This window comes from Eurosta solidaginis, chromosome X, assembly GCF_040869045.1.
Source record: "Eurosta solidaginis isolate ZX-2024a chromosome X, ASM4086904v1, whole genome shotgun sequence".
NCBI classification, from domain to species: Eukaryota; Metazoa; Arthropoda; class Insecta; order Diptera; family Tephritidae; genus Eurosta; species Eurosta solidaginis.
In genome coordinates this window covers 96,521,853-96,544,061 of record NC_090324.1, presented here as the reverse complement: position 1 = coordinate 96,544,061, position 22,209 = coordinate 96,521,853, and the positions used below count along the sequence as shown (strand labels likewise).

At 35.7% G+C, this 22,209-nt stretch overlaps 1 protein-coding gene across 1 annotated transcript in view; it reads right to left on the bottom strand.

Annotated features, from left to right (window-relative positions):
- The window catches only part of LOC137235061 (probable serine/threonine-protein kinase dyrk1), a 112,085-nt gene that overhangs the window by 3,318 nt on the left and 86,558 nt on the right, over positions 1-22,209 (bottom strand). The window contains exons 4-6 of the mRNA XM_067758284.1: positions 13,077-14,376; positions 4,769-4,875; positions 3,791-3,983 (exon numbers count right to left, since the gene is read on the bottom strand). Of these exons, the coding sequence (XP_067614385.1) occupies positions 3,791-3,983; positions 4,769-4,875; positions 13,077-14,376 (1,600 nt within the window). The remainder of the gene's footprint in view (positions 1-3,790; positions 3,984-4,768; positions 4,876-13,076; positions 14,377-22,209) is intronic.

Here is a 22,209-nt window from a genome sequence, read left to right as displayed (position 1 = left end):
ACTCACTTCTCTACACATCAAACCTTTTCACATACAGATATTATTTTCTCATCGATATCCATAGCTCCAAAAATATCATCCAAAACTCTCAACGGCCTTCACAACAGTGACCATTTCCCCATAATTACTAGCCTTAGCACCTCCAATACTTATAGCATCAAGCCGAGAGCCAAATTTATCCCAGAAAAAGCAGACTGGAATAAATTCCATTCTGAAATCATTTCACTTGAAAAAAATAAACCCCCCTCCGCTTTGATAAATAAAGAAGCGGCCACTATAAAAAAAAATTATTCGCCCTGCCGCATATATCTCAATCCCGCAAACTTGCACCAAACAATTTTCAGCACGGCTCCCTTACCGGTCGAATTTCCTTTTCGTTCTTAGAAAAAGAAAACAATCGGCGTGGTCCCACTACAAACACAACATGTCCCAGGAAAAACTTATTAGATATAAGAAGGCAAATGCTGCTTTCCGACGAGAACTAAAAACTGCAAAAAGAGAATCATTCCATACTCTGACTGCCAGCATCGTCCCCACATCTAGTCCACAAAAGATTTAATCGGATATTAAAACAGGTTGGTTCCCATCAAAGCAATAAAGTCTCTTTCATACAAACTCCAAATGGCGCCGTATACGAGCCAGTTGATATTGCCGAAAAATTTGCCTAAAGTTGACCTAACTACTCGCATCAGTCAAACTTTCATGCAAAGTTTAACAATCTTAGGGACGAAGTCTTCCAAGATGATTATCTTAACCCCTCTCCCTGCCCGGAAGCTATAATCATCGACTGCACTATAACAATAGAAGAATTCAATTTGGCCCTCTCATTAATGTCTGGAAAAACCCCAGGCGTAGACAAAATATCATATCCATTTCTCAGAAACGTTCCTTTCGTACTTAAAGCAAGACTAGTTAATCTATATAACTCCATTTTAAATGAAAGAACTTTCCCACAAGAATGGAAAATTGCGGCAGTGATCTTCATTCCCAAACCCGGAAAAAATGATAATCAAATCGCCAGTTACAGACCCATATCCCTAATCCCATGTATATCTAAAATCTTCGAAAAAATCATCGCAAAAAGGATATCGTGGTTTGCAAAATGCAAAAGCCTCATCAGCGCAAATTAGTTCGCATTCCAAAAAGGCCTAGGAGTAATTGATCCCCTGCTGCTCTTTGAACATATAGCCTCTACTACACTCAAATCAAAGAAGCACCCCTCTCGGCATAACATGGACTTTGAGAAAGCTTTCGATCGCATAGGCGCGCATATTGTCTTACGAGAGCTAAAACGGTGGGAAATCGGCAAAAAAATATTTAATATTGTAAAAAACTTTCTCCTTAACCGTAAATTTTTCATTAGCGTCAATAACCACAAATCCAATATCCACCAGCTCTTCAAGGGCATCCCAGAAGGCTCGCCCTTATCGGTGATTCTATTCACCATTGCATTTAATGAACTAAGCTCCATTATATCATCATTCTCCCTGTCAATCATTTCATCTACGCAGATGACGTCTTCATATTTTCCGATCTAAAGGATCTAAGCTGCATGAAAGCTGTCTTTTCAGATATATTAAACAATATTTCTAGCTGGGGTGAGTCCTCAGGTGCTAAAATATCGATAAGCAAATCCTCAATCTTTCATATCTGTATAAAGCATAAGTGTTCCTTTCCCAGTCTTTCCTTCTTTAACACCCCCATTCCTCATTCGAACACCCTTAGAATCTTAGGCATAACCTTCGATAAAAAACTTACTTTCAAGCAACACTTAAATAACCTTAGACTTAATCTAATGTCTAGACTGAATATTATCAAATATTTAACTTCCAAAAACTGTTTAATACATACTAATGTACTCATCAATGTAACTAAAGCCCATATGTTATACAAAATCGATTTCGGGCTTCCCGTATATGGACACTGCGCCAAAACAAACCTAAAGGTCATCTATCATCCATATCATACAGCTGCCAGAAGAAGCTTACGTGCCTTCCCCACCTCTCCAACTAGAGCGATACTAGCGGAAGGCGGACTACCCCAGATAACTGAAAGAGCTGTAAGCAGCACCGTGAGACTAATACCAAGACTACTCTTTAGTAAAAACAAGCTCATTTTACAACTGGTCAACGAGAGTTTAAAAGACCTTAACCGCTGTGGGGTTAAGTCAACAATCGGACGTTGTATAGCATTAGCAAAGGAACTGGACATCATTAATCCATCGACGCCGGTTTCAATTGACAACAACCCCGACTGGCACATACCGAGAAACTCTCTCATAAACAGGCTGCTTTCATACAACAAAAGCTCAACTAGTAACAGGGAATACCTCTAACATTTCCATGAAAAAACCGATCCGTATAAAACTGAATGGGAGTTCCTATATACTGACGGCTCGAAATCTAGCAACAGTACTACATTTGCTGTTGCAAACGAACTTGGTGACACAGTTATTATCGGTGCCCTCCCTACATAGTGCCCTGTATTCACTGCCGAAGCCGCAGCATTGCACGAAGCAGTAAAATTTGCTTCTAATACAAGGTCTAAATATGACATATGCATATTAGAAAGCTAATCTACGAAAATACTGGCAACCTAAAAATAATGTGGATACCAGGTCACGCAGGCATTAAAGGTAACGAAATAGCTGATGGTAAAGCGAAGCTAGCTGCTAAACAACCACTGCACCTCTTCGACCACGTAACGGCCCTAGACCTTCTTAAAGCGGGGAACGCCTATACCCGCACGAAATTTGCAAATGAATGGACAAATTTCCAACATCGCTACAAACACTTTAACCCAACTGGCACAAAACCTATCTATCCATCCGATTGCTCCTGTTACAAGCTAAAACTTTATGTACGCCTTAGGATAGGCCATACTACTATGACACACAACCATCTTCCCAAAGGGCACTGCTGAACCACCATGCACGTTTTGCAACGCTACATCCGTAACTATTGCGCATATAATCGAAGGCTGTCTTGGACTTGCTTCTCATAGAAGAATTTTCTTTGGAGATACTAAACCATCAAACTACCTTAAATCGATCACTTTGGATAACATATGTGCAATTTGCAAATTTTTCCAGATAGCCATTATTAAATATATTTAAATTTAGTAGACATATCCAACAAATTACCAATATTAATTTAGTAAAACTCATGTTCAATAGATTAGTTTAAAATAGAGCCGATGGCCCTGGCAGCCAGTGCTTTACACAGTGTAATAACTATTTTTAGTTGTTTCTCTTTAAATAAATAAAAAATAAAATAAAATAAAACAAAACAACTATGTCGTCGAAGTAAGCGATGACACCCTGTATATCTCCGAACATCTCAACTTTTTTCCTCTGAGCACAATTACGACCAAATGGCACCCGGTTGAATTTATATCTACCAACAGCGTCATAAACGTTGTAAGGTCTGAGCTAGGTTTATCTAGCTCCATGTGCCACTGCTTAGTTCGAGCACGGAAAAAATAGATTTCTTAACTAATCCCGCAGTCAAGTCATCGATTGTAGGTATTTAAAAATGTTCTCTTTTTATGCATTCATTAAGCGGCTTTGGAACTAAGCATATTCTGAGTTTGCCATTAGGCTTTTCAATTATTTGTAGGTTATTTACCCAATCTGTTGGATAGTTAACCGGCGATATAATTCCTTCCTGTGTCATGGTGTCTAATTCCGCTTTTAGTCTGTTCGTTAACGATTTTGGTATCCGTTTTCTATAATGCAATACTGGCTTTGAATTTTATTTTAATGTAATTGAAAACGTTCCGGGGAATTTACCAAGCCCGTGAAAAATTTCCGCATGATGTTCCATGAACAGTTCCTTTGGACTCGTGCACGAAACGCTTCCTATATCCAGGCGCTTAACTAACACTAACTGTGTACATGCTTCCAACCCCAATATCGGCTCGCACTTATTCTCAACTTCTACAAACTCAACATATTGTGCTGTCCCTGTACTCGAATCCGATAGCTTAAATCGTATGATTCCAAAATGTTTAATTTTGTTATTATTATAATCGAATAAGCTAAGATCATTTCCGTGATAATTCAAATTTTTATTTAACTTTTTAATACACTTATGAGGTATGCAATTAATTTCAGCTCCCGTATCCAATATAAATTTGACATTGTTATGTCCTACCAAGTATTCATTAGTCCACCGCGTTTGTTTACTCCCGATTGAATTAATTCTAAAAGTTTTAGGTCCGCATGAGCTACTTATATTATAATTTTTAGAACAATTACCCAAACCTTGAATATCACTCCAATGAATATCCTGCACGCCCTTTCTTCCACAGCCTTTCTCCGGCTAGTGATCGACTTGTTTTTTGTTTTTCCGAAACATGCGTCTGAAGTGACCCTTTTTTCCGCAATTATGGCACACAACCTCCTTTGACTTACATTCTTCCACGTGGCCAACCTTCCATGGTCCACCACAGTTGAAACAAAACCTGTTATTTGGCTGTATTTGCATCTGTGTTTGTTCAGTCTTGGGTTTAACCGCATTTACAGACGCTTGCTTTGGCATTTCTAGAATATTTTTATTTGCATTCGCTGCATCGAATGTTTTGCACGTATCGATTACATTTCCGAGTTGATCGTCTCCAAGGTCAAGTAACTTGAGTTGTAACTTTTTTTCGTACACCCCAAAAATTATTTTGCCACGAAGCATTCGTTCCTCGTTTGTGCCTAGCAACGAGTCTTGCTTCCCGTTATTTGGAAAAAGTGCGTTATATATGTTGGCACCAGCCGTACCCATGAACCAAATAAAGTTTGCAATTTTCGTAGCTCCGTTTCGAGGGATTTTCCGCTAGCGATCATGTATACCAGAAAGTTGCACTTCCAGTCCTGCAAATCATGAGCTTAATGAATGCATAAAAAGATAAAATTTTTTAACACACACAATCGATGACTTAACTTCGGGATTAGTTGAGAAATCTATTTTTTTCCGTACTCGATCTAAGCAGTGGATTTTGGCACATGGAGCTAGATAAACCTAGCTCAGACCTTACAACGTTTATGACGCCGTTTGGTAGGTATAAATTCAACCGGGTGCCATTTGGTCTTAATTGTGCTCCGGAAATGTTTCAGAGGAAAATGGTTGAGATTTTCGGAGATATACAGGTTGTCATCGCTCACTTCGACGACATAGTTATTTGCGCAGAAAGTGAACAGGAACATGATAACATAATGAGTGTAGTTATTCATAGGGCTCAAAAGAACAATATTAAATTCAACCCTGAATAAAAACAACATCGACAGCGAGAAGTAAAGTTCATGGGCCATATTTTATCATCAGGGAGCATTAGAGCGGATAAGAAACATCGAGGCGCGGTCTCGAATATGAAAAAGCCAACAAGTAAATCAGATGTGTTGAGATTCTTAAGTTTTCACAAATACCTGGCAAGATATATTCCAAACTTGTCGCACAATACTGCTAAATCAATTTGACGCGAAATGACGTGGAATTCAGCTGGAGTAGAGACCATGAGATAGATTTAATAACTTGCTTAGAATCGTAACGTCTGAGCCAGTGTTAGGAATTTTCGATCCAAACCTTCCAATTGTTGTTCAAACGGATGCATCAAAGAATGGACTGGGCTGTGCCATCCTTCAAAAGGGTCAGCCTATAGCGTTTGCGTCACGAACCTTGAGTAAGAAAGAAGAGAGGTGGGCACAAATAGAAAAAGAGCTCCTTGCAATAGATTTTACGTGCCAAAGACTTCATTTCTTTTTATATGGGCACGATTTTACGGTCAAAAGTGACCACAAGCCGTTAGAAGCATTAGTTAAACGTTCCATAGATGACGTTTCTCTTAAAATACCCTCAAATGAAAGTCGACTAAAAGCCAGGTAAAGTAATACTTGTAGCAGATTGTCTATCAAGGGCACAACTTCTAGAGATTACGGAAGTGGACGGTTTATCGGGAGTCATATAAGCAGTCACAGAATTTTCACGGCTATGTGGGTACGTTAAAAATGGATGGCCAAAGTTCCATCAAATAGATGAGCTATGTCAGCATTTTTACAAATTCAAGTCCGGGTTGCATTTTGAAAACGGATTACCGCTTCTGAATCATAGATTAGTTGTACCTCCAGAATTAAGAAACAAAATAGCAGCCTATTTGAACTCCCCCCATCTTGGAATCGAAAAAACTCTTGCCCGAGCAGAAATGTTGTACTACTGGCCAGGTATGACTGCGGCGATCAAATATTTAGTTACGTCTTTTCAGACATGCGAAAAGTTCAAACGGGAAAAATAAAAGCAACCACTAGTGCCAGAAGAACTGCCAAAATACCCATTTCATAGGCGTAGATTTATTTGAACATGCAGGTTACGATTATATTGCACTTTTCGATGCATATTAAAACTATTTAGTACCAGTAAAAATACGTAACAAAACTTCAAACAACATAATTAACATACTATGCAATATTTTTGACTTACTCGGTTACCCAACCATAATCAAGTGTGACAACTCGCCTTTTGGTTCAACCGAATTTCAAAAATTCGCCAATGAGTTCAATATTCAATTCAGGTTCTCGAGTCCCATATACCCACAAAGCAACAGACTAGCAGAAAAAGAAGTGTCAATTGCGAAAAATATTCTGAAAAGATGTTTTATATGAAATAGTGTAGACAATTTTGCATACCGACTATTAGAATATAATACAACACCCTTAACGGGCATGCAGATAACTCCCTCCGAATTGTTCTATGGTCGACTAGTGAAAACTAAACTACCGATTTCGAGATCACTGCTGATGAGAAACAGCTTAAGCGAAATTAAAGTTGCAAATAAGATAGCTAAAAAAAGAGAAACGCAAAAGTATTATTATGATCGAAACGCTAAGGCATTACCTATACTAAATCCAGGAGATATCATAATTTTCAAGAAAAATAATAACAAATGGCATAACGGAACAGTAGTTGCGAAATGTAATGAACGCTCATACCTTGTAAAGGACAATTTGAATCAGGCGTAATCGTGGTTTCATAGCTAAAGCTCGAAATATCGATTTAAATGCAAGTGAAGTGTTAGCACAGGAAATAATGGATTATAGTAACAAAAACCAAGTATTCAGTTCGCCGCAAAGGTCAGTGAGGGACAGTCTGATGGGGGCAAATAAGGAAGTTGATAACACGAAAGAGAATTGTAATGTGGATGAATCTTCGGTTGCAGAAACGGTTGCGCCCACAATCATAGTATATAACGCAACAGGTTCAGAAGCAAAATCACAAACAAATGAGCATGTTACAACTAGAAGCGGGAGAGTAGTAAAACCACCAGCCCGACTTCAATATACATAAACTTAAAAAAAAAACAAGGAGCTTTTTTTATTCAGTTTGTTTGACGTTAAGGACCGAAATTTTGTATCTTCCCTTCCTTCTCGTAACACTTCGTAACGAATCGCTTTATTTTTCTACTTTGAACGTATTTACTGTGCAATTTTTCAATTTAAAATTTGATGATTTAAAAAAAAAATGTTATTTGTTTTTTGCTATTAAACTAATTCCATTGTATTGAAACTCAACTCAAAAATAAAGAGCATTTTTTCTTTTTAAAAACAAATATTTGTCATTTCACAATTTGGTTTCATTCCATAGGAACTAACTCAATAAAATCATCAAACATAAAGTAAATAAATATGGGTGGTACTCCTAGGCATGAAAAAAATCGGTTGAAATTATGTGCTCCGTGTAGTGGAAAAATAATTTTTGGTAAACAAAAATCGGCTTTTCTTGTTACAAAAAAATTAGAAAATCTATAAAGAAACATTTAAATAGCGAATACAATAAAAGTGATTCCAAATTCCCTTCAGGTATTTGCGGTAAGTGTCGAACTACGTTGAACGAGCGAGAAAGAGGGATTGTCAAAAGAGATTTACCAAATATGCCGAACTACAACAGATTGCATTTCGTTACTTACACCAGAGGTTGCACCGATGTATGCGGGTGCTATATATGCATTATAGCTAGATGAACTTTCCATCCAAAAGTTATGAAAGGGAAAGGTAATAGACGAGATTTAACTCAAATAGACGTTTGCAGCAAACGTGATGTTGATTCGACTTTTGAACAGTTTCCGTGCAAAAAAATGTCAAGAAATCTATGCGAATCTTGTTGTCAGGAAGTAGGTAGAGGAAAACGATATTCCTGCATGATAAAAAGTAGAAGTCTGGAAAATGTTATTAAAATAGTGGACAAACTGCCACAAAAGGCACAGAAGCAAATAGCTTCAAAAATTATAAAAGAAAAACTCAACTCTTGTGGGTACAAAAAGACTAATATGCCTTTAAATTTAAGCACTCAAGGCAAGAAATTAAATCTGTCCGTCAAACCAGCCCCAAAAAAGAAGTATTTTTTTCTGAAGAAAGTTTGGACAACTTAATAAACAACACTGGATCGTCTAATGACATGCAAAAATTTACAAATTATATAAGAAGTAGGGCAGGCAGATGGTCCATACCAGTTGGTTATCGAAAACATGTTTCTGAAAATTTGTTCACTGCTGCCGCACCCACGAAAAAAGCGAACAAGTATAGATGGGGGTGTGTATGCAGCAATGCTTTGTGTAGGTATATTTTAATGTGTTATGAATAAATAAGTTAATATATATATGTATAATTAACTTCAAAAAAAGTAACAAATTTCGGAAGATCCAGGAAATTGAACGAGTACAGACACAAATTGTAAATAGGAACTTTTCAAGTTTAATAAATGTAATAATTAGTTTCTTACAAAAGATGTTTTTCATAAATAGTCCAGACATATATTGTTGTAGCAGTGCCACACACAAATATAACCACACATATCTTTAGTGTAAGTGGCATCATCGACATACGTGCTCACTGTGAATTTCTGCGTATGTATGTATTAATTTACTATGTTCGCGAACGAGAAGAGAAAAAGAATAACATTAGATAAAACGAACTAAAAGAACAAATAGAACCGAAATCGAAGGTCTAGTTCACTTGTTCAGTTGAGAGACCCGGTCAATTGAACAAGTTCAGAACGAAACGAGCCAACTCTAGTAAGAATCACCCTCGTACTGCAAGGAATATTCTAAACAAAGAAATAAATCGGTCCAACCGTTCTCGAGTTTTGCGCTTAGCAGCGACTAATTTTTAGATTATGGACTAACAGACCCGGCAGACTTTGTTCTATCCTAACTTTGATCTATCTGCATAACTTTTAGGAAGTTTTTATTCTTACTCTTCTTCCCCCTCTCACCCTATTTGCTCTATATTTTTATCACTCCCCCCTCTGCCTTTCTCTCTCTCTGGTCCTCTTTCTCCCCTCAGCTTTTCCCACCCTTCTTTTCTCTATACCTCTCTCTCCTTACTCCTCCACTACATCTATCTCTATCTGTATATATTCCTCTAACTCGATCTGTTTCTCAGTTTCTTTTCCTTCTTTTCCTTTCCTTTTCTTTACCTCCCTTTCTTTTCTTTCCTTTCCCTTCCTTTCCTTTCCTTTCAGAAAAGCTCACTGAACACCTTTGCAACTATTTTGATAAATGTACGCGATAGTTTAAACTTTATTTATGAAAATATTGATCACTTGTAAACAATTTGTTCGGGCTATTTATTTCTGTTTAAAAAATAAATTTTTTTTTATGATGAAATTAATTCGCTATTTATTTATGTATTTATTTACTATATTAAAGTCAACACAGACTCAAAGCGGTCGACTACTGGATACAAGATTAAGTACAAATAATAAGAAAAAAACATAAGTCTAAAAACAAAATTTAAAATAAAAACAAAATTATAAACAATAAAAGTAATTAAGTTAAATTTTAATTTTAATCAATATCTAAATCAAAATTAATATTGAAATAAAAATTGACATCTTATTAAAAATATTTGAAAAATATCATGCCAGACGTGAGAGTTTTTCCTTACGGATAGCAGTAGCCGTATACTCACAATTAATACAGTTGTACAGTTCATTATAGCGCGAGCACCAATTGCGAAGAGGTCTAAATTTGCAAAATTTCGCCGAAGAATGGGTAAATAAAAGAGAACACAGTGTCCCGAAGTTCTCGCAAGAACAGAAAAATTTAGTCTGCTCACAAGATCAGTGGAGTCTATCTTTCCGATAATCAGTTTATGAAGAAACATTACCCCGAGTAATGTTCTTCTATTCTCTAAACTTGGTAAACTAATGAGAAAAAGTCTATTTCTATAAGGCGGGATATGAGAATTTGATTCCCAGTTAAGACCACGTAATGCGAAGATTAGAAACTGTTTCTGTACCGATTCAATTCGATCTATATGATTTTTATATCCCGGAAACCAAACACAGAAACAATACTCTAGTATTGGGCGTACCAATGATGTGTAAAGAGTTTTGGTTAGATAAGGACCGTCGAATTCTTTAGCCCTTCTTTTAATAAATCCAAGTACACCCGATGTTTTGTTTATGATAGATGAGATATGCATGTTAAAGCTCATTTTCGCATCAAACAGAACACCTAGGTCAGATACTACAGATATAGCTCAAAGAGAGCACCATCTAGAATATAGGACTTTAAAACTGGGTGGACTCTATGAAATGCAACTGACTCTATGATTTGCAACTGTTCAAAACTAGTAGATTTCCTGTACACCATAATTTAAATGAGTCTATATCGGCCTAAAGTAGATCCAAACGAGAAGAGTCAGAAGGCAAGTATGTATAGCATAGTTTTACACCATCTACATACATTAGAGCTCGGGAATATTAAATAACCTTAGGTTAGTCATTTATGAAGAGTGTTTTAAGTAATGGACCCAAATGGATACCCTGAGGCACACCAGAATTTACTTCTATCAACTCAGAGATACTGTTTTTGAACATAACTCGCTGAGTTCTATTTACAAGATAGCTGCGAAGCCAAAGTAATAAATTCTTCGGAAAACCCAGTAAGTCAAGTTTATAAGTTAAAAGCTCACGGTTAACAGAGTCAAATGCTTTGCTGAAGTCGGTATAAATAACATCGGTTTGCTTATTGGATAAGAATCCATCCATAACTAGAGAAGTGAACTCAAACAAGTTGGTTGTGGTTGATCTTCTGGCTGGGTATATATATTGAATTTGGCAGGTGATGATCTTTTCAAACATTTTTGGTATAGCCGAAAGTTTAGATATGCCCCTGTCAGGGCCGAACTTACCACTAGGCTGACTAGGCTGTAGCCTAGGGCGGCAAAGTTTTGGGGGCGCCATTTAGGGAGCGAACAATTTTTAGAACCTAACGACAGAATAATTTATGATTTGGAAATCAAATGTGTAAGGAAAAAAATTATATTGGATAATCATTTATATCTCAAATAAAGGAAAATAAAATTTAAAAAATGTACCTATATCAATAATTTAATATAAGGAATTTGTTCATTCATTTCATGGATCATCAGTCGTAAGCATTCAGATAAAGGCGCGAAAATTTTAAAAGTGTGTGCAACAGAGCGTTTAACATGTCGTCTGCTACTCTGTGCAACAACGTATCACGTGGCCAAAGGAATCCGGGATAAATTAGAATCTCTTGAAACAGTTTTTATGGTTGGTTTTTGGCATTTTATTCTTTCACGTTTCGAAGCAGTCAGTAAGAAATTGCAATCTGTTTCTACTACAAAGGACCAAGTGATTCAATTGTACGATGGACTTCTTAATACTGTTAAAATGATGCGTAAAGATTTTGACATTTTTGAAAAAAAAAAGCCCTTGAGGCATCAGTCTTTAAAGAATATAAGACTTGTCAAAGTAGAAAAAAAATCAGGAAAACTCAGTTTGATGAAAAAAAAGAAGGAGATGTAACATTGTTGGGCAGAGAAGACTTGAGAGTCAATTCTTTTAATGTTATCATCGACAATTTACTCTGCAATCTAGAAAAAAGAAGCTCAGTATACAAAAACATTTTTAAGAAATTTTCTGCGCTCATTGAATTGAATACTTTAAGTTCTGAAGACCTTCGTGAGCAAGCAAAACAGTTGTGTGAATTTTATCACGAAGACTTGGAGACATCCTTTGAGGATGAGTTCATTTTAAAATGCATTGCATGGAAATGCAGATATCAAATTTTTCACCAACAGAAATGCTAAAATTTTTGCGAAAAAATGATCTTCAAATGGTGTTTCCAAACGTCGAAATAGCTTATACAATACTTGTATGCACTGCAGTAACAAAGTGCAGTGCCGAAAGATCTTTTTCATGTTTACGAAGAATAAAAAATTATTTACCTTCAACAACATCAGAACACCGAACGTCGGCTACGGCTTTACTTGCAATTGAATCTTCATTATATGTAAAACTTGATTGTGATAAGTTGATAGAAGAATTTGCAAAAAATAAGGTTCGACGCAAATTATTGTGAATAAGTGTATTTTTATGGAAAGATCAAAATTTGTTAACCATGTACATATGTATGTACATGCAATCTACTATATATTTGTGAAAGTATGTTTGTATGTATGTTTGGACTTGCAGCCTAAACCGCAGAATGGAATCGAACGAAATTTTGCCATGACATACCCTGAGTGCGTCAATCTATGGTAGGCTATATAAAAAAAGTTTTCAACAAGGGGGCGTGGCACCTCCCATACAACTGGAATTTTTCGTAGTCAATATATCTGAAAGTATTAAGGCTAGACGACTGAAATTAAGTGAGTGGTTATATGAGACCAATCCCTACCCCCTCCAGAAAAACTGGGTATAACGAAAAAGGGGGCGTGGCACCTCCCATACAACTGGAATTTTTCGTAGTCAATATATCTGAAAGTATTAAGGCTAGACGACTGAAATTAGGTGAGTAGTTATATGAGACCAATACCTACCCCTTCCAGAAAAACTGGGTATAACGAGGGTCGTGGCATCTCCCATACAAATGGGGGTTGGGATTAGTCTATATAGTGTTAACTGTACTCTTTACTTCAATTTTTAAAATAATTTTTATTGAAATTCGTGTTAACTTAAACATTTTTGAATAACTTCAAAAAAAGATAATTCTTATTAGTATTAAAATATTTAAACTCAAAAATAAACAAAAAAAAAATTTTTTAAAATAATATAAATATTTGATGCAGTTAACAATTTTCTCATTATTATTACAGTTTTGTTTGGTATTTGTTATTATATGCGTATTTGAAGTGCTTGAATTTTTATAATTTTTTATATTATTTTTTTGCGCTTTGTTGCTTGCCTTTGCGTCGATGGTTTTTATTGTTGAAACTTTCTTGTTTACTGATTGTCCTTTAAGGGTCGGAGAAGAGCTGCCTGAGTCATTACGCTCGTCCTTAATGGTACGGCTATCGCTGCTCGAGGTGGACGTGTTATCATTTTGTTGTTGTTGTAGTTTTTCCTTCTCTTTATGATGTTGTTGTTGCTGTTGTTGCGCTGCGTTCTTCTTATTTTTCTTCTTCTCGCCAGCAGCACCACCAACACTATTGGTAACAACCTGTTCTACTGTCGCTACACCTGCTTTCTGTCTTTGCTGTTTTCGTGGTGAGTTCGTATTTGAATTATTACTGTCACGTACTTGCAGTTGGTGCTGTTGCTCTTCTTCATCATCATCATCGGCATCACCATCTGCAGTATGCTCCTCAGAAATGACATCTTGCTCAGCATTTTCATCATCGTCATAATCATCTTCTTGCTTATACTCCGCATCATATGTATTACCATTCACCAATGTAAAATTCAAACGAGCCCTCTGCTCAGTACTACCATCGCCAACACCATCGTTAGAGAGCTCTGTGCCGTCAGCAACAATACCACCACCATCTCCAACTGGCGTGTCACCACTTTGTTCCAAATAATCCCATTGTTTTTTAAATAGTTCCAAACGTTTCTTTGCTTTCTTTTTAAGTTTCTTCTTTTTATTTTTACTCATTTTGCCGGTAATTTGTGGCTCGCGATACTCTTTTGGTGCACGACTTACAAACGAAGGAAACATTTTATAATTCATCACATACAATTCCGCAGCTTCATTTGCCAACGAACGTACATATTGTTCATCAACACAGAGTAGCACATTTTCTGGTTTTATATCGGTATGTATAATTTTGTAACATGTATGTAAATAATCTAAACCTTCGAGCACCTGACGTGTTATGGATTTCACATTTTCAATTGGTATACCACGATAATTGGATTTGGTTATGAGTCTTAACAGATTGTCGCCGAGCACCTCGAATACCACACAAATGTGTGTGCCATTTACGCCAGTGTTCTTAAAATGATCTAGCAATTGCACCGTTTTTTGACGACGCGGATTACTTGAATCTGAATCACGCACCGATTTGAGTATCTTAATTTCATCTTTTGCCGTCTCAGCGAAATAATGAGCAGATTTGACAATTTTTATGGCCACATAGCGCTTTTCCTGTAAATATGATACAATCAAAAAAATTGTGTGTGAAAGATTTTCTCTTAGTGAAGAGAAACGATTAGAACAATTATTTTCAAACTGAACTTGGTGATCGTTCCCCATCTGAATTATTCAGATTTATGAAATCACTTATGGTACTGACTCCATTGTAAGTCAAGAATTACTTTTCAAATTATGGATTCGTAAAAACGAATATCAACATATAAACCATTTAAAATCAGTTTTCAAAAGACTTGAAGTATATAATTTAAATATTAAACCTTCAAAATGTGTTCCCGGTGTAAATAAATTAAATTTTTTAAGTTACGAATTTTCAGGCGAAGGTATTAAACCATCTTTAGATTGAATTGAAATCATAACAAATTTAGAAAAACCAAATTTCTATAAATAAATTAAAAAAATTTTTAGGTATGATAAATTACTATCACAGATATATTAAAATGTTAGCAACAGAACTTAGTCCTCTGCATGAAATGTTAACACATGCAATCAAAAACAAACTCAAACAATTAAATTGGACAAACGAAACCACAACATCTTTCGAAAATGTTAAAAAACTTTTTGCTAAAAATACTTTACTTACACATTTCGACAAAAATGGTACTTTATCATTAGCAGTAGATGCATCAAATGTTGCTATTCGAGCAGTTCTTCAACAAACTAGCAATAATATACTAGAACCCTTAGCTATTTTTCAAGAAAATTAACTACAACAGAAACTAAATATTCAACATTTGATCGTGAACTATAGGCAATTTATAATTCAATTAAACATTTTAAACATTTTCTTGATGGTAGAACTTTTACAATTTATACTGGTCATAAACCTTTAATTCATGTTCTAGATTCTAAACTAGATAGATTATCCTCGTCAACTACGTCATCTTGAATATATTGCTCAATATATACGTGGAAAAGACAACATAGTTGCTGACACACTTTTCCGTATTCCAGAAATAAATGCAATTTCAACTCAAGATATACATAAATATAGAAACTTTATATAAAGAACAACAAACTGATAAATTTTTACAAAAACCATTTCTGATCAAAATTCTAAAAATAATTTAAAATAAATTCATATTCCAGTTATTAATTTAAATATATGGTGTGATGTTCCTCTACAACCTTTTCGACCTTATGTTTCCACATTCTATGAGAATAATTATTTTTGAAAAATTCACTCATTATCTCATCCAAGTATAAGAACAACTAGAAAATTAATTCAAAATAAATATTATTGGCCTAACATGCGTAAAGAAATTAACGATTGGACTTCATCTTGTATCAATTGTCAAAAATCCAAAATTTCAAGACATACTAAATCTCCTATTCAAAAAATTCAAATACCATCAAGTCGTTTTGAACATATTCATATGGATATTGTTGGACCTCTTCCAGTTTCAAATGAAAATTGTTATATTTTAACAATTATTGACAGATTTTCACGTTGGCCTGAAGCTTATCCACTTAAAGATATTTCATCAAATACTATAGTAAAAACTTTTATTCAAAATTATATACCACGATTTGGTATACCATTGAATATTACAGTAGATCAAGGTTCACAATTCACCTCAAAAGTTTTTTACGGAATTAACTAAACTTTTAGGTTCTCATAAAATTCATACATCTCCTTACCATTCCCAAGCAAATGGCAGAGAGATTTCATCGAACTTTAAAAGCAGCAATTATAGCATCAAACGACTTGGTTCATTGGTCTGACATTTTACCATTCATTCTACTTGGTTTACGAACTTCTATTAAAGAAGATTTAAAATGTTCATCTGCTGAACTTGTTTATGGTCAAACACTTAGAATACCTGGTGAATTAATTATTTCAAATAAAAATAAAGAACATGATTTTTCTAATGACGATCTTCAAAAAATAAGAGAATTTTTTTCGCTTGTTCGTTCTAAAGTTTTTTCGTTACTAAAAAATTAGAAAATTGTAAGTATGTTTTTGTTAAAGTTCTTCGTAAACCTAATTTAGAATCACCTTATGAAGGACCTTTTAAAGTTATTTCTAAGAAACATAAAACATTTACAATTCAATACAAAAGTACTATTAAACATTTTTCGATTGATTTACTTAAACCAGAAAATGTACTTATTAACACTAATTTAAATACAAATACAAATACATTAAACAACAAAAAACAAAAAAAGGTTTCATTTAATATTAATTAATAATTTGTTTGTTTTAAACTCTCTTGGAGGGGGAGTAAATATAGTGTTAACTTCTTTGTACTCTTTACTTTAATTTTTAAAATAATGTTTAATTAAGTTTTCTTGTTAACTTAAAAATCTTTGAATAACTTGAGGGGAGGCGTAGAAAAATAAACAGCCTAAAAAATTTAAGCGGCAAATACCTCAAGTCCGGCCCTGGCCCCCGTAGTTCTCAATCCTGGACCTACTACCTTTCTTATGTAAGGGAATAATAATTGACTGCTTCCAAATTGAAGGGAATAGAGAAGATTCCAGAGATAGTGTAAATAATTTAAAGATCGCCTTGGATAACTTGATAGCGCAGAACTTTAGCACACAACAAGGAACACCATCTGGACCCGGAGAAAAGTTCGGATTCAACTCAAGAAGACTCTTGAGAACAATATCTATATCGATGACAGGATCTAGAATACAATTAGAACTGTCTAAAATGTACGGATAGAGATCTAATTGAAAAAGTTCTGATGAATAGGTCGACTTAAAAAATTCTGCAAATAAGTTGGCGACATCATCATCAGAGCTTGCATCTTTACATCCATAGACAAAAGCAGATGGAAATCCTGAAGTTTTTCTCTTCGAATTGACAAAACTGTACAACTGTTGTTAAAAAATTTAAGCTTACACCGGTTTAAGTAATATTTATAGCACTGTTGATTAAGACGATGAAAGTTTGATCTAGCAACTAAATATTTAGAAAAATCGGAGCATGATCCTGATATTTTAAATCGTTTGTATAGTCTAGATTTAATATTATACAGTTGAATTGAAATTATATAGTCTCACAAGATGTCTTGAGAACCACTGCGGTTTTCCCGTTTCCGTACTGCCATGGCGAAGAGGCACACAGCAATCGAAGAAGCCATCGAGAGAACTGTAAAAATAGATGTTGCTGAATCGATATCATTACAAGCGTAAAGATCCTACCATTCGTGGGTAGAAATAAGATAATTCAGCTCATTAAAATTTGCCTTATAAAACATCTTGATCGAAAACTAGATTTTCCTCTTGCTGCATCAAACAACACAGGCTGAGCATAATCAAGCATTATCTCAAGTGTAGGATGTAGGTAGAGGATCCTCTGGAAGTGATAAGGGAGGAATTCGTTTGAGGGCAATACCCACAGGACCATCCGCAAATAATAAATCCAGCTATATATTTTTGCAATTTAGTGTATTGTTTAATTTTAGTAAATGTGAATTAAGCAGGCTTTTACAAAAATCGTGCTTATTAGTGAACGTCAAAAAGTTTAATTCGCTGTTACTAATCCAATTTACTGTAGGCAAATTGAAGTCACTAAGCACCACCAGGCGGTCTCTATCTCGCAACTCAGTAAACACTACATATAGATGAGCTATGTTGAGTATAAACGTGCATATCCGACTGTGGCGGTATATAGCAGTAGCAAATAAATAGATTGAAACCATGTAAAGAGATCTTGACTGCTATAAATTCAATGTCAAAGTTGTTGTCCAACAACAGTAATTCCGACGATAGGATAGAGTCCATGGCTATAAGGACACCACCCGCACTAGACGCGCGATCGCGCCTATACACGACATAATTATTCGAGAAAATCTCTTAATTATAATTGTCTTCTTTAAGCCAGGTCTCAGCAGAGAAAAACTGTTTAGAAATAAAGAACTCAATTTGGATCGTAAGCCATTGACATTCTGATAATGAATAGATATATTAGACAAACCGATATTTACGTTTTTGAATTTCTTACATTTGCCTTTTTCGTGAACAAATGAACCACCTAATGTATCGGCCAAAAAGACTGTTCAAGAATTTTATCAAAATATGCATCAGGCACTGATATTTTAAAAGACGAGATGTCACTTTCATACTTAAAATTAAATTTGTAAACACTTAATTTCATAGGTCTAAAATTAAGCTTAGATACAATATAGTTAATTATATCATCTTCCGTCAACGAATCGTGAAGCCTTGATACAAATATCGATCTACGAGCGGCACAGCCGTCACCTCTCTGGGGGCCTCAGGTTGCACGCCAGTATTAACATAATTAATATTATCAGCAGACACAATATTAGCGTTATGAGGCTTATCATTGGTATTTACAGCATAAGAGGTGCTTTCATTTGGGGCGACAGTATGTGCAATATCGGCGGCGGTGAAATTAATAGAATTAACGGCGCCATAATTTTCAACAATAGACAATCTGGCATCGCTGGAGACAGCGGACGGTGACAAAGCAATTAACGAACAAGTAAGGAAGGTTAAGTTCGGGTGTAACCGAACATTACATACTCAGTTGAGAGCTATGGTGACAACATCAGGGAAAATAACCATGTAGGAAAATGAACCGAGGAAAACCCTGGAATGTGTTTGTATGACATGCGTATCAAATGAAAGGCATTAAAGGTATTTTATGAGGGAGTGGGCCATAGTTCTACAGGTGGACGCCATTTAGGGATATAGCCATAAAGGTGGATCAGGGTTGACTCTAGAATGCGTTTGTACGATATGGGTATCAAATGAAAGATGTTAATGAGTATTTTAAAAGGGAGTAATCCTTAGTTCCATAGGTGGACGCCGTTTCGAGATATCGCCATAAAGGTGGGCCAGGGGTGACCCTAGAATTTGTTTGTACAATGTGGGCATCAAACGAAAGGTGTTAATGAGTATTTTAAAAGGGAGTGGGCCTTAGTTCTATAGGTGGACGCCGTTTCGAAATATCGCCACAAAGGTGGACCAGGGGTGACTCTAGAATGTGTTTGTACGATATGGGTATCAAATTAAAGGTATTAATGAGGGTTTTAAAAGGGAGTGGTGGTTGATGTATAGGTGGTTGCATTTTCGTGATATCGCCATAAAGGTGGACCAGGGGTGACCCTAGAATTTGTTTGTACAATATGTGTATCAAAAGAAAGGTGTTAATGAGTATTTTAAAAGGGAGTAATCCTTAGTTCCATAGGTGGACGCCGTTTCGAGAAATCGCCATAAAGGTGGAGCAGGGGTGACCCTAGAATTTGTTTGTACAATATGGGTATCAAAAGAAAGGTGTTAATGAGTTTTTTAAAAGGGAGTAATCCTTAGTTCCATAGGTGGACGCCGTTTCGGGATATCGCCATAAAGGTGGGCCAGGGGTGACTCTAGAATTCGTTTGTGCAATATGGGTATCAAACAAAAGGAGTTAATGAGTATTTTAAAAGGGAGTGGACCTTAGTTCTATAGGTGGACGCATTTTTGGAGGTATCGCAATAAAGGTGGACTAGGGGTGACTCTAGACTTTGTTTGTGCGATATGGGTATCAAATGAAAGGTGTTAATGAGTATTTTTAAAAGGGAGTGGGCCTTCGTTCTATAGGTGTTCGCCTTTTCGAGATATCGACATAAAGGTGGACCAGGGGTGACTCTAGAATGAGTTTGTACGATATGGATATCAAATTAAAGGTATTAATGAGAGTTTTAAAAGGGAGTGGTGGTAGTTGTATATGTGAAGGCGTTTTCCAGATATCGACCAAAATGTGGACCAGGGTGACCCAGAACATTATCTGTTGGATACCGCTAATTTATTTATATATGTTATACCTGCCAAGATTTTAAGGGTTTTTTATTTCGCCCTACAGAACTTTTTCTTTTTCTTCTACTTAATATGGTAGGTGTCACAACCATTTTATAAAGTTTTTTCTAAAGTTATATTTCGCGTCAATAAAACAATCCAATTACCTTACCATGCTTCATCCCTTTTTTCGTATTTGGTATAGCATTATGGCATTTTTTTCATTTTTCGTAATTTTCGATATCGAAAAAGTGGGCGTGGTCATAGTCGGATTTCGTTAATTTTTCATACCAAGATAAAGTGAGTTCAAGTAAGCACGTGAACTAAGTTCATTAAAGATATGTCGATTTTTGCTGAAGTTATCGTGTTAACGGCCATGCGGAAGGACAGACGGACGACTGTGTATAAAAACTGGGCGTGGAATCAACCGATTCCGCCCCTTTTCACAGAAAACAGTTAACGTCATAAAATCTATGCCCCTACCAAATTTCAAAAGGATTAGTTAATTTTTGTTCGACTTATGGCGTTAAAAGTATCCTAGACAAATTAAATGAAAAAGGGCGGAGCCACGCCCATTTTGAAATTTTCTTTTATTTTTGTATTTTGTTGCACCACATCATTACTGGAGTTGACTGTTGACATAATTTACTTATATACTGTAAAGATATTAAATTTTTTGTTAAAATTTTACTTTAAAAAATTTTTTTTTTTAAAAGTGGGCGTGGTCCTTCTCCGATTTTGCTAATTTTTATTAAGCGTAGATATAGTAATAGAAGTAACGTTCCTGCCCAATTTCATTATGATATCTTCAACGACTGCCAAATTACAGCTTGCAAAATTTAAAATTACCTTCTTTTAAAAGTGGGCGGTGCCACGCCCATTGTCCAAAATTTTACTAATTTTCTACTTTGCGTCATAAGTTCAACTCATCTACCAAGTTTCGTCGCTTTATCTGTCTTTTGTAATTAATTATCGCACTTTTTCGGTTTTTCGAAATTTTCGATATCGAAAAAGTGGGCGTGGTTATAGTCCGATTTCTTTCATTTTAAATAGCGATCTGAGATGAGTGCTCAGGAACCCACATACCAAATCTCATCAAGATACCTCAAAATTTACTCAAGTTATCGTGTTAACGGACGGACGGACATGGTTCAATCAAATTTTTTTTCGATCCTGATTATTTTGATATATGGAAGTCTATATCTATCTCGATTCCTTTATATATGTACAACCAACCGTTATCCAATCAAACTTAATATACTCTGTGAGCTCTGCTCAACTGAGTATAAAACAAGTAAGGAAGGTTAAGTTCGGGTGTAACCGAACATTACATACTCAGTTGAGAGCTATGGTGACAACATAAGGGAAAATAACCATGTAGGAAAATGAAACGCGAGAAACCCTGGAATGTGTATCAAATAAAAGGCATTAAAGAGTATTTTATGAGGGAGTGGGCCATAGTTCTATAGGTGGATGCCATTTAGGGATATAGCCATAAAGGTGGATCAGGTTTGACTCTAGAATGCGTTTCTACGATATGGGTATCAAATGAAAGGTATTAATGAGTATTTTAAAAGGGAGTAATCCTTAGTTCCATAGGTGGACGCCGTTTCGAGATATCGCCACAAAGGTGAACCAGGGGTGACCCTAGAATTTGTTTGTACAATATGGGCATCAAACGAATGGTGTTAATGAGTATTTTAAAAGGGAGTGGGCCTTAGTTCTATAGGTGGATGCCGTTTCGAAATATCGCCATAAAGGTGGACAAGGGGTGACTCTAGAATGTGTTTGTACGATATGGGTATCAAATTAAAGGTATTAATAAGGGTTTTAAAAGGGAGTGGTGGTTGTTGTATAGGTGGTCGCCTTTTCGAGATATCGCCATAATGGTGGACCAGGGGTGACTCTAGAATGCGTTTGTACGATATGGGTATCAAATGAAAGGTGTTAATGAGTATTTAAAAGGGAGTAATTCTTAGTTCCATAGGTGGACGCCGTTTCGAGATATCGCCATAAAGGTGGACCAGGGGTGACCCTAGAATTTGTTTGTACAATATGGGTATCAAACGAAAG